Source organism: Neodiprion fabricii, chromosome 5 (genome assembly GCF_021155785.1).
Source record: "Neodiprion fabricii isolate iyNeoFabr1 chromosome 5, iyNeoFabr1.1, whole genome shotgun sequence".
Classification (NCBI taxonomy): domain Eukaryota; kingdom Metazoa; phylum Arthropoda; class Insecta; order Hymenoptera; family Diprionidae; genus Neodiprion; species Neodiprion fabricii.
In genome coordinates, this window is record NC_060243.1 from 24,753,824 (window position 1) to 24,766,660 (window position 12,837).

The 12,837-nt window shown below is 35.1% G+C and overlaps 1 protein-coding gene across 10 annotated transcripts in view; it reads left to right on the forward strand.

Annotated features, from left to right (window-relative positions):
• The window catches only part of LOC124183752 (myocyte-specific enhancer factor 2), a 52,299-nt gene extending 42,295 nt beyond the window's left edge, over positions 1-10,004 (forward strand). For 5 of the 10 annotated variants that reach the window (XM_046572689.1, XM_046572690.1, XM_046572692.1 and 2 more), the window contains 7 exons: positions 1,343-1,479; positions 1,635-1,838; positions 2,350-2,508; positions 3,073-3,208; positions 3,894-4,138; positions 4,286-4,470; positions 5,736-10,004. In XM_046572689.1, coding sequence (XP_046428645.1) covers positions 1,426-1,479; positions 1,635-1,838; positions 2,350-2,508; positions 3,073-3,208; positions 3,894-4,138; positions 4,286-4,470; positions 5,736-6,213 — 1,461 coding nt within the window. In that variant the 5' untranslated portion in view covers positions 1,343-1,425 and the 3' untranslated portion in view covers positions 6,214-10,004. The remainder of the gene's footprint in view (positions 1-1,342; positions 1,480-1,634; positions 1,839-2,349; positions 2,509-3,072; positions 3,209-3,893; positions 4,139-4,285; positions 4,471-5,735) is intronic. The other 5 variants (XM_046572697.1, XM_046572696.1, XM_046572698.1 and 2 more) reach the window with 5 other exon arrangements.
• The last annotated feature ends 2,833 nt before the right edge of the window (positions 10,005-12,837 follow it).

A 12,837-nucleotide genomic window follows, 5' to 3' on the forward strand; every position in this document is an offset into this window, starting at 1 on the left:
TTTTATTGTTAATATTCTCCAGCTGATCCGTTATTTAGCTCTAGGAGGGGTGAATTTCGCTTTGATTGAACCGCGAAAATATGCCGATATTCATTTTTTTTTTTTCTCTCCTTTATTCTTCTCTTGCAAAATTTTCACCTTCATGGGAAATTGTTGCATAACTTATCGAATATCGTTGGTCAATGATGTCCGTATGCGTCTGCGCGTGTGTGTGTGTGTGAAAAGAATGTTAAAATTGACAATAAAATGCGGTACAAACATCAACTATTTATAGAGTGATTATTACTGTCAGTGGAACTTTTTCTCGCATAGCTGTAAAACACTTAGATACAGTTTGCTCGAATTATTATGTTGGCTGTTATGTTTTTCTTCTTTTTTTTTTATTTTTATTTTTATTTATTTCAGCATTTTGTATTATATTAACGATAGAACGATATTTTTTCGGTATTAATAATAAGAAATAAAAGTATAAGCCAAGGACTGTCAATTAAGTATACGGCCATGGTTATGCCGTACTGAATAAGTTTTGTCACGATTTGGTAATATCGTCAAATGAAAAACAAGAGGAACATATTGAGTAACGACGAACACGACGATTTCCTCAGGACGAATTTTAATATTTTCTCATTAATGCAATGCCCAACGAGGGGCGGTGGGGGGAGGGTGTCTATTTATTAATTGTCATCTTAATTACTTTCGCAGCTCTTTGCTTATACATAATTCCGCGTCTAATAGGTACGTACTTACACGGTCTTGTGAAACTGACGGATGTATCCGAGGAGTTGGGAACCTCTGAGAACGATCATCATATTATATTATATATATAATATGTATATACTACGTGTGTGTTTGCCGCTAGCATTATACAGTCGTTTAACACCCATTAAAGAGTTCCTCGGACGACCTCGAGGTAAACCAAGTAATAAACAACGTTTTTGAATTTGGAATATCTTTATACGTGCATTCGTACGATCCGTGTGTGTGTGTGTGTGTGTGTTTGGTTTCTCTACCTGCATGTATGCAAGTATGCGTAGAACGCGAGAAACGTTCGTCTTGCCCTGTAACCTGTGAGGTGGCGAAATGAATTGCCCAGGTTTAGACTGTATGTTACACCTAACTACCTACCATCGTGTTATCGCCGTAGCGTTCCACGGAATATATCAGGGGTGGATAATTATCGCGGCAAAATACAATTTGAAAAACGATAAAGACATTATCTTTGTTGTTTGATTCTGTAATCGTATATGGTGTATTATGTATGGTATAAAAATTTTTACATACTTTGTGCGATGAAAATTTCACACCTTTTACTATACGGTCTTGGGATCTTTTGTTGTTTCAGATTTTATCAACATTCCATCCATAAACCTGATATTATAACAGCGTGAGTCTGTATAACCCGCCGATTCCAAGAAGATATCGAAAATGGGTCGGAAGAAAATACAGATATCCCGGATTACGGATGAACGGAATCGACAGGTGAGGTTTTTCCTTTTATAGTTCTACCATACTGTTGTTATTATTATTATATATTATTCACCCATCGAGAAATGATTCCATTTTTTCCCCGTAACGCGTACCTCGATTCGTTCGGTATTTAACTAAATATCATATAACGCGTTTTGGGTTTGCAGGTGACGTTCAATAAGAGGAAATTCGGCGTTATGAAGAAGGCGTACGAACTCTCGGTACTTTGCGACTGTGAAATAGCGCTGATAATATTCAGTTCTAGTAACAAATTGTACCAGTACGCAAGCACAGACATGGACAAGGTCCTCCTAAAGTACACCGAGTACAACGAGCCCCACGAATCGCTTACAAACAAGAATATAATCGAGGTGAGTTGACTCAGTTCCATTATTCTCTGTCTAAGTCCTGGGAAAATAAACAGAGAGAGAGAAAGAGAGAGAGAGAGAGAGAAAAAAAGAGAGGCTAACAAACAATATACAATATGCATGCGGTGTAACCCGGGTGCATTAATTATATTTGATTACGAATGTGCGTGTGTGCGTGTGTCCCTTTCCACCTTATTGTATTTACATACTTAACACACTTGTCTAATTGTTCACGGTTGAAAGTATTAATTATCGAAAATAAGAAGAACACTAACAATAATCGTATAAGATGAATATTTACGCTCCAAGGGGTTCGAGAGGTAGAAATAATAAAGAAACTGAAAGCAAGTTTTTTTTTCAAGAGATAGAGAGAGAGAGAGTGAGAGAGAGAGAGAGAGAGAGAGAAAGAGACACAGAGAGGGACGGGGGTTTCTGTGCTGAAAATTAACATGCATGTGATGGTGAGTGCCCTCGGGCGGTGTGGTCACGTGAACCTGTCTGCTGACACTTGCAGGCACTCAACAAGAAGGAGCATAAGGGAGCGATGTCGCCCGAGAGTCCGGAGCCCGATACTGCCGAGTATAATCTCACGCCGCGGACCGAGGCTAAGTACAGCAAAATTGACGAGGAATTCCAAATGATGATGCAGAGGAATCAGCACAACGGCACGAGGGTCAGTTGAAGAATATTTAATTTCGAATTATCGAGGGGAAAATAGAATTTATTAGCTCCACCGAGTGAAATTTTTATTTCCGGTTACCGCTCAGTCCTTGACTATTTTCATTTTTTACCAAAATCGGAGAATACAGTTCCAGGTAGAAAATGAAAATCAGTTTTCTAGCTGTTACCGGAAAGTCTGGTATCCGTTGCTATTCTTTCTCGTTACGATCGCTGTTGCTATATTTTCTTGTAACTGTTGCGAAAATTTAATGCTTGTGCAACAATAAATTAACGTTCAAGCCTTGTTTGTCCAAAGAAGTAGAGTAAACCTCAGAAACTGATTTTGCGTCGCAATTACCAAAAAAGGATCGACGATAGGGCAAAATGTTTAGGCGTACCTCGTTTTTCGTAATTCCAACAATATTCGAACAGCTTTTTTAACGATACCTGTTTTGCTGAATTTTTTCTAGTTACTGTAACAAATGAAATTTTTCTCAGCGTGAAGCGAAAGCAAAGAAAGAAAATTAATAAATAAATTCTACACGCAATTTGTTGTAATTATTACAATTTTAATCAGGTTATGGGACAGTCTAATTACACGCTACCCGTCTCGGTGCCGGTTAACAGTTACGGAGAATCTCTACTGGGTTCCAGTCCACAAATGGCACACACCAGCATCTCACCTAGACCTTCGTCGTCTGAAACAGATTCAGGTTTGTCGATCTTTGTTGGAAGAAATAAGAAATGAGTTTTTTTTTTTTTGTCGTTCATTTTTATTTTTGAGGCCGCGTCGGCTAAATATTTATAATTAAAGCTGGAAATTGGTAAAGTATGTACGTAAATTTATGCACAGAGAGGTATTTATAATTGTGGTTACTGTACGGTTATTAACTATTTGCATTTCATACGATGAGCGAAAAATATAGTTTTGCAGGAAGCATACGAAATGAAAATTAGTTTGATGGCTATTATCAGAAAATCATAGTACGAGTTGCTGTTATCTTTTATCGTAGTTTTTCGTATTGAAATTTCTTGTAACTATTTCGATAAATTGATGTTGGTTAGCTGAAAAACTGAATAACTGAGAAAATGTAGTATTAACAATTGTAATTACTTCACCGAATAGTTACTTGTAACGCATTTACTTGCCATTCAAAAAATATTCAAATCGTTAATTGTAACGATACCGATTTTATTACAATTTTTTTATCAACCATAACGAATGAAATTTTCTTCAACGTATAAGGTATCAATTTTGCATAACAATAAGAAAATCCGATCAAATTTTGAGTACAATAGACGAGACGGGGTGAAAAAAAATGATAGAGCGCAAGAAACGATCGGGCGTCTTACTCGGCGTTCAAATGAAAATGGTGGGTATTTTTATTTTATTTCCAGTATATCCATCGGGAGGGATGTTGGATATGAGCAACGGTTATCCACCGTCGGCGTCGCCGCTCGGCGGTTCACCGAGTCCCGGACCATCGCCGGCGCTCGGCGTCGGAGGCGGGGGTGGAGGCAAAGGCAGTTCCTCGAGGCATTCGCCGCAACCTCCCCCGCCGCCTCATCCTCACAGAGCCAACCTGAGAGTCGTTATACCTGCACCCCTTACACAGTCCTTGTCGGACGACAACAATTACGACGTGAGTGTATATATATATATATATATCAATTGATACAGGAATAGGGATGAACATCTTGAGGGGTGAAGAAAGTACCGCGAGGGATCGAAATTGCGGGGAATAGCCCTGAACGATCGGCCGTGACATTGAATATCAACGATTTTTCAGAGCGGGCATTCGCAATCTGCACTAAACACACCGGTTGTGGCGTTGCAGACACCCTCGGTACCAGCTGGATACTCCAGTTTCGGACCGACCGATTACTCGTCGGATCTTGGGAGCCTGGCGTGGTCCCACCAGAGGTACGTTGATGACTTGTCAATGTATTCGGCAGCCACCATGTCCAGCATCAGGTAAATCATTCATCGTTACTTTATTCACGTCCGTGTTAACACTGATCCTTGATCTTCGGCTCGTGGACTCCACAAACGCGGAAAACAACATACAAATTTTCATACCCATCTATTCGCATGCATTATCGTAATATCATTCAACATTCAACATTTTTCCCAATTCCGCAAATAAACGATTTCCTCAAAATGATCCATGCTACCTTTTCTCGACGTACGATTCATTAACCTATTTTTATTTGTTATAATCGAGTGATTGTCCCGGGGGATTTTACAATGGTTCGATTATATGCGAGGACCTCAAATTGCGGTTGTTTTTTTTTTCGTGTAATTTGGAATGAATAATAAATGGAAACCTTATCCTGGCTGAGATATATACATATATATTGAAATTTACAAATTTTCACTAAATTTCGTTACATTTTTCATGAAATTAATCTATACGGTAATTTTATAATTCACCTGTAAAACATTCTGCACGGGAACAGTAGTAGTAATGGTAATAGATTGAACGTCTATATTAAGAATTTGAAAATTGTAACAGTCATTGTAAAACTAGCTAACAATGGAATTAATCATTGCAAGAGGGATTGAAAAACTTCATGTTTTATTTTTCAATTAGAACGATCTTATGATCGGAATTGCTACGTAACAACGAAAACGGAAAGTCACATCAATAAATTTTATTAATAATTTAAAATTTATAATTTAGTGCCCATGTAAATACCTACATGTATATTTTTTTTTTATAAATCGTCAACCGTAACAAAGACATGTTTTCCTTGTTATGTTCTACTTGTACGAATTATGAGTTAACAGAGTATTTCGTATAACTATTTCTCCTTGATACCGATTGCAAAAGTTTCCATAATTTCTGTACAATCATCGTAAACGGGAATCGTATGTAAAAAAAAAAAACAAGAAAAAAAAATATTTCCAGCGCGCACAGCACAAGCCTTTCCCAAGTTGTACGAAAAAATTGAATCTTTGTATGAAAAATTTTAAAAAAATCCCCCGAAAAGACGAAAATATATAAAAGTGAAAGTTCTCAACAATCCCAACGATGCACCAATCGTCCATTCATACGTTGAAAAAGGTCCGGCCAATCATCCCTTCTATATCCTGAATAAGCCAGTCGCACTAACAGACATTGGTATAATAAAGAAAAATTAAGAAATTAAAACAAAAAGAAAAAAGTTTGCAACAACAAGTAACGCATATACTGACGCACGCACGTTCGTGCGTCCCTCTTTTCTTGTCGGTTGCAGTGGTCTTCCGCATTTGGCGGTATCTAGCAGTACACCGCCACCATCGACGTCGCCTCTACCGGTAAAAATAAAGAGTGAGCCAATAAGTCCTCCTCGGGACCCTCACGGTGGTGGAGGTCCGGGCGGTGGTAACCCGGGGTCGATCCACCACTCGAGTCTCGGCGTTGGTCCGTCGTCGAGCGGCGGGGGTGGAGGAGGTGGAGGCGGGGGGCCGCATCACGGACCCCACGGGGGCGTGCCACAGACATTGAACTTAGTTTCGAGCAGACCTAACAGTAACCCGCCTCCATCTCATTCTGGCAGTATAACACCGACGAATTTACCATCGCCTGGCGCTGCTGGCGGTGTCGGTGATATAAGGTCGAGTCATCCTGGCGGTGGGGGTGGAGGTGGTGCTGGCAGTGGCGGAAATAGTTCCGACTATGAAAATGGACCGCTAATGAAACGGCCAAGGATCACCGAGGGATGGGCCACTTAGTACTACACCCCGTAGCAGCAGCAGCAGCAGCAGCAGCAGCAGAATCATCATCACCATCACCATCATCATCATCATCATCATCACGATCATTACTATCAACATCAACATCAACATCAACAGCAGCAGCTGCAGCAGCAGCAGCCGCTGCGTCAGCATCGTAATCGGCTTATTTCTCACAAATCTCTATCGTCCTACGACGGTACGTTGTAGTTAGCACGCGCGATTCACCTTTTCTTTATCTTTCTTTTTTTCCTTCTCCTGTTATCTCTAAAGAACGTGTCACATGTATGTGTAATACATGCGTATTATACGCAAATGCGGACAGGTGCGGAATTCCGTTTTTATGAATGAATACACACACACACACACACACGCATGTTAGATTGCTAAAAGAGAAAGATGACAAAGATGATATAGAAGAAGAATGAAAGAAAATTTTTTTTTCTATAGTAACACGGTATATACACAGAAAAATACAAGACGTGTATAAATCGTGCGCCCGCGAGATCCGAGTGAAAATTGCACGGATTTTTTTATGGTGACGTAAAGGTAAATTAAAGAGATTTAACCTTTTCTCTTGTCTCTTCTTTCTTTCTCGACCTCCTTATTTTGTTTTGTCTGACGATGATAATGAGGAAATGTTTCAGGGAAGAAAGAAGGCGGTAGGAGGAAAGATAATTCGCATAAGAACAAATGAAGGGGATTAAAAACAAAGATAATAAAAAATAAAAAACAATGATTATCTAATGAAATTGTGGTGCCATAATGTTGAAATATGTACGATGGATATATATTATATTTTCATGTATATAATAAGAGGTGTTGTTTGTATATATGTTACATTTATTAACGATGGTGTTGTTACATAAATTTCGCCGTTCTGCCGTATATTATAGTAGTAATATCGCGACGACGATGACGATGACGACGACGACGACGACGACGACGACGACGACGACGACGACGACGACGACGACTATGACAATAGTTACGGTGGCGTACCTATATGTATATTTATATACATTTAATTATGTATAACTTTCAACCATAACGTTGTGCTATCACACTCTGTACACGGGATATCTATAGATACATACCTACATGCATACAGATATATGCACAGAGAGATAGAAACGAGAAAATATCACGGCTCACACACACAAAAACGTATCCTGGAAAATGACGTTGTTTTTTCTTCTCTTATTACCTGTATCGTAATGGTCGAATATCGTATTGTGTAGGTAGGTTTATGAATGAAATTTGAATCGAAAGTTTTAATAATAATAACAACAAATATAATTACCAAGAGTTGATTAGTAGACCAATTATCAAAGCTTGCAATACGTTGTTCAATGTATACATATATAGTATATCCGCACAAACTTTTGTATGTTCTTTTTTCTCTCTATTTTCTCTTTCGATAAAATTGGTTGCGGGGACAGAACCAGTCAGATATCCAACGTACACCGGATATATGATATACATACATATGTGTACTACTTATATTGTATAAATATCTCACACATATTTTTGTAATTGTTAATTCCGTTGATTGGTGTTGATTCAGATGAATACACGGCGCTGCTAATGTAAACAGTAAGAGAAAAATTTATAAAAACAGAACCAAAATCGCAATTAAAATCCTTTTAAATCGCCGTTTACAATTGATGTGTTTCCGATCATCTATCGTCTTACACATTTACCTGTATTCTGTTTTTATGTACCGAAAAGGAATTTCAAATTCTCGGTTGAACTCGTTGTTTAAAAGGAAAAAGGGAAAATAATGAAAAAAGAAACGACGAAGAATTTCATCTGTTTTATAGGAAGTTGGAATTTTATTTTTAAAAAATTCGATCACGTATGCTACCATCATCACTATTGATATTACTATTACTGCTAGACTGGCATACAGAGATTTGAAATACAAGGAATAACGGATAGAGAAGGAAACGTGTGAGAAATGATATTTTGGCAGTCAGATGGAAAGAAAGTTTTGAACAATGTCGATATGAATGAGCTTGTACGGTTAAGATGAAATTTTAAATAATTTTTATATGGATTTCGCGGAAAACAAATAAAAAGTGCAATACGTGTGCCATGCGTTACCTTTTATTATTATTAGTATTATTATTATTGTTCTTTATCTCTTTTCTCACGAAAGCCTGCGTCTGTCCAGTTTTCATATCAAATAATAAGTATAGTAATAATTATTAAGTTATTGACAGTTCTCAAAAACTACGATTCGCATCACACACTCGATACCTTGTTTGACATTGGTATATAAGTATGATTATCGTTCGAAATTATTACACACGCAAATGCGCGTTACACAATTAACAATTGATTCAACAAAATCGAAATCAACCAGAGTTTAGATTATCAGATAAGTACACGTGCGTATATGTATGTATATATATGTATATATGCATATGTTTTTGTGATTATCATTATCAATGTGAACTGTTGAAGGGTTTAAAGAAAGAGAAAAGAGGGGTATAGAGAGAAAGTCAGAGTGTGAGCGAGAGAGAGAGAGAGAGAGAGAGAGAGATAATTGATTGAATTAGCAATTTGAAGAAAAAAGATTAAAATATATGTATGTATGTGTATATATATATATATACTTATATACTTATATATATATATAAGTATATAATACAGATACAATATATTAGAGTTATACATTTTCCACGAGTATTTTGCACATTTTATATATATACATATATAAACAAAAAGTATAAACGGATGAAAAAAACATGAAAAAAGAAAAAACAAAAAAAAAAAAATGTTTAAAAGTAAATATAAGTGAAAAACAAGTCATTTACTAAGATGAAAAATTTGTTTTTCTTCTCATCAGACCACTGCTTAGGCAGTTGCAATTTCTAATGTCTGTAAAACTACAAACAGAAAGGAAACACTTTTGTAGAAGCACGTTTCGCAAGATTGCGCCTCGACGTTGAACGTTCAAGGGGCTCAGTTCACTTTTGAGTAGCAATTGATTTACGATTGTTTATCTCGTTTTTCAATTATTCAATGTTTAATTTTTGATCACACTTTAAGGGTGCCCTCAGATAATTCGATGGTTTAAATGGAGAAGTGTCAAGCTTGATTCAATCTTCTGATGAAAAAAGAAATAGAAAATACCTTTACAGCATACATTGTCACATTTGTGAAGAAAAATTGAATACCCCGTGAAATCGTTCATTTCTACCATTCATCCACGCATGTCCCATTACGGCAGCAGCTTGACCAAAGATATAAATTATTTGTTCCCCTCAAGCGTTGGCATAATCTTGCGAGATTGTTTTCTGAAATCTTAATTACGTTTACACCTATATATCTATCATTATCATTACTATTATTATTGCTACTGTTACGAAAAAAAGAGAAGAATATACATTTATTTGTACATACGTGTAACACACACATATATATAAATGTATATTTTTTTTTTGTCGAGTTAGAGAGAGAGAAAAAAATTTGAGGTAATTATGCGGAGTACACAGGTATTTGAATAATAGTGCCTGACACCTTTTGTGGCCCTCCCGACTCCTGTCGTACGTTTACGTAATAGAGATATATAATACTATATTGTATCGTGTATGGAAAAAAAAAAAAAAAAAAAAAAATACAGAGAAGATATGAAGAAGAAGAAATAACGACTAATTATCACGTACCAAGTAATTGATGAAAAATTGGAGAGAAAAAAAAAAAAACAAAAAAAAACGTTGGTCCTATTACCTATGTGTGATGAAAAATTATAGATGAAACAAAATTAAATAAACCAAAAACAAGATGGAAATTTACTAAATTAAATTAAATTAACCACGTTATACATACATTATTATTATTATTATTATTATATATATAATTAGATATATATATATATATATATATATATATATATATAGTTAGATAGATAATTACGGTATACCATATCGTGTATGTGAATAAAATACGGTGAGGTTTGTTTACGAGAAGACGTTACGTATTTTGTACCGTAATGAAGCGATTTTGGTGTGTGGAAAAAGAAAAAAAAAAAAGAACAAGTGTGTGGAAAATTGAGTGAAAGGTAACGAGGTGTGTGAAAGAAAAGAGGGTTTAAATAGTCATCGAGTTGTCGTGTACAAAATGAAAATTTTATTGCAAATTTTTGTAAGACGATCACAAAGTGCAATCTCAAACCAACGTTACTTATCTTTTCTTCTCTTTTTTTTTTCTCTCTCACGTGGTGAAAGAAAAAGAGAAAGAAGAACGTAATACATGAAATTTAAGGGGGGCGGGGAAAAAAAACAAAGAAGGAAAACAAGTATAAAAGAAATCGTTATTTTTCATAAAACAAAAATTGAATGAAATTTATAAGCTAATTATTAGTAATAATAACAATAATAATAGCAACAACAACAACAACAATAATAATAGTAACAGTAAGTCTATACATTATCTACGATATAATCAACGCCTCCGTCTAGTTTCTAAAAAAAAATTTTCTATCTTCACAAAAGTTTCCTATGTAGAATACACCGACAGTCGACACGTATGTGTAATATTATATGCGTAGAATGAAATTTCGTCGTCTAGTCCGTACACAATACATCGTTTCGGACAAATTTTGGAACTTGGGATTGGTTTTTTTTTAACCCTATTTTTTTATTATTTTTTTTTTTTTTACTAATATTCTGGCGGCAAAGTTTAAAATATCATTTGTAAATAATTCTAGTTCGCGCGGCTCTGAAGTAAAACCAGAGTTTAAACATCTATAATTTAAAAAGTTCGTCGCGCGAAACAAAGATGCAACGTTCGCATTAGTTTGACAAATCTTTTTCCAATGGCGAAAAATTGAACCACTAATGATACGAAATTAAATACAGAGTTTTGTAATTATCGCAGTTTTATTTCATTATATATGTTTCTTCTTATTTTCACTATTTCTTTATCTCTTCCCAGCCGCAAAACCATGCCAAATGCCAAAGTCGAAAAACGTTTCATTCTCTTTGTTCGCATTACCGCTATTTTTGCACTATTCTTTACCATTTCTCAACGGTTGAAATTGTGGAAGATGATATCAACGGTCGTATTTTCACTCCATCAATACGTCTTTATCTATTATAAAAGTAAACTTGCGCAAATTTTTTCATATCCAACACCTTGAAATTTACTTATATTCATGGTAGTGTACACAAAGCAAAAAGAAAACCAAGTATAACTGCAATCACGATACACAACGTTCACTTATGCAAGCATGAATATAATTATATTTGTCGCAAACTTTTTCTGCGTATATAATAACGTGTAAAATAATTCAAGCTATAAGCTCAGTTTAGGTAACTTATGCCTTTCAAACAAACACATTCACGCGATCTATACTTCTACAGTACGGTTATTGCCACTTTGACGGAAACGAAGATGTTACAAAATTTTACAATAAAAAGAACATTTTGAACGAAAATTGTTGCCACACGCATGCAAACTTATTGCTGTGCTTTTTCGTTCACATTTTAATTAATATTTCCGGATTCGTTGATATAACAGTCATTTTTTCCATCTGTTTCACTTTCCCCGAAAATTCACCCTTTTTCGAACCTTCGGAATAAACAATTTGAAACTATCGAAAAAGTATGTAAAAATATCCAGGAAAAAGGAGAAACGAAAGAAATTGAAATATTCCATTTGATATTTGTAATTATTCTCATTTAGTCGCTAAAACAAAACGCCTTTACTCTTTCTCTTCGGTGAAATATTCAGATTCAAGAGAAGAAAAGAAAAGAAATGATAGGTACAATACGCATAACAATTAACGAACGAAGAGACCAACCTTATACATATTCAACAATTGTATATATTCTTTATAAGTAAAAAGCAAAATAATATACAATATATGAATAAACAAATGCAACAATATCTTCGTATACAGCGCTGCATGAACCTGGTCTAAATATCGGCGTCAATATTATATAACAGTTGTGATAATACTAGTGAATGTTATACCTATAAAAACAGTTTTAAAAAAACTCAGAAAAAAGAAAAAAATATATATATATATATATAAAGAAAAAAAAAATGATACAAACGTGTGATTTTCATCGATCGTCACCGATGTCATTTGTTCTCGGGTTTACAAATTTATTCATCGTAATATACATAAGTTATAATGATGATGATGATGATGACGATGATAATAATAATAATAATAATAATAATAACAACAACAACAACAATAATAATAATGCCGATAATGATGATGAACAATTGAATAAAGACGAAAATTAAAAATTAGCAACGCGCGGCACAAGTTTAATATTTTTCTTACGCATACGAATAACGGGAAAGGTGTGGAAGGAAAGAAAAAAAAAAAAAAAAGATCGTGTAGCAAAATTAAATGAAAACAGAAACGCGAAAAATTAATGATGCAGCAATTATGCGCTAAAAATCAACGAAATAAAGGGAAAGAAAGAAAAGGGGTAAAATAATATTTAGAAAAATAAAAACAAAAAAAAAAAACAACAACGGCGTGGTCAATTAGTCGGGAATTTATCTCAACATTCACAATCACATATGTAATACTGCGAAGGGGTAATTTATGTACAGAAACGAGACTAAACGAAACGATAGGTATTGTATCAGTAG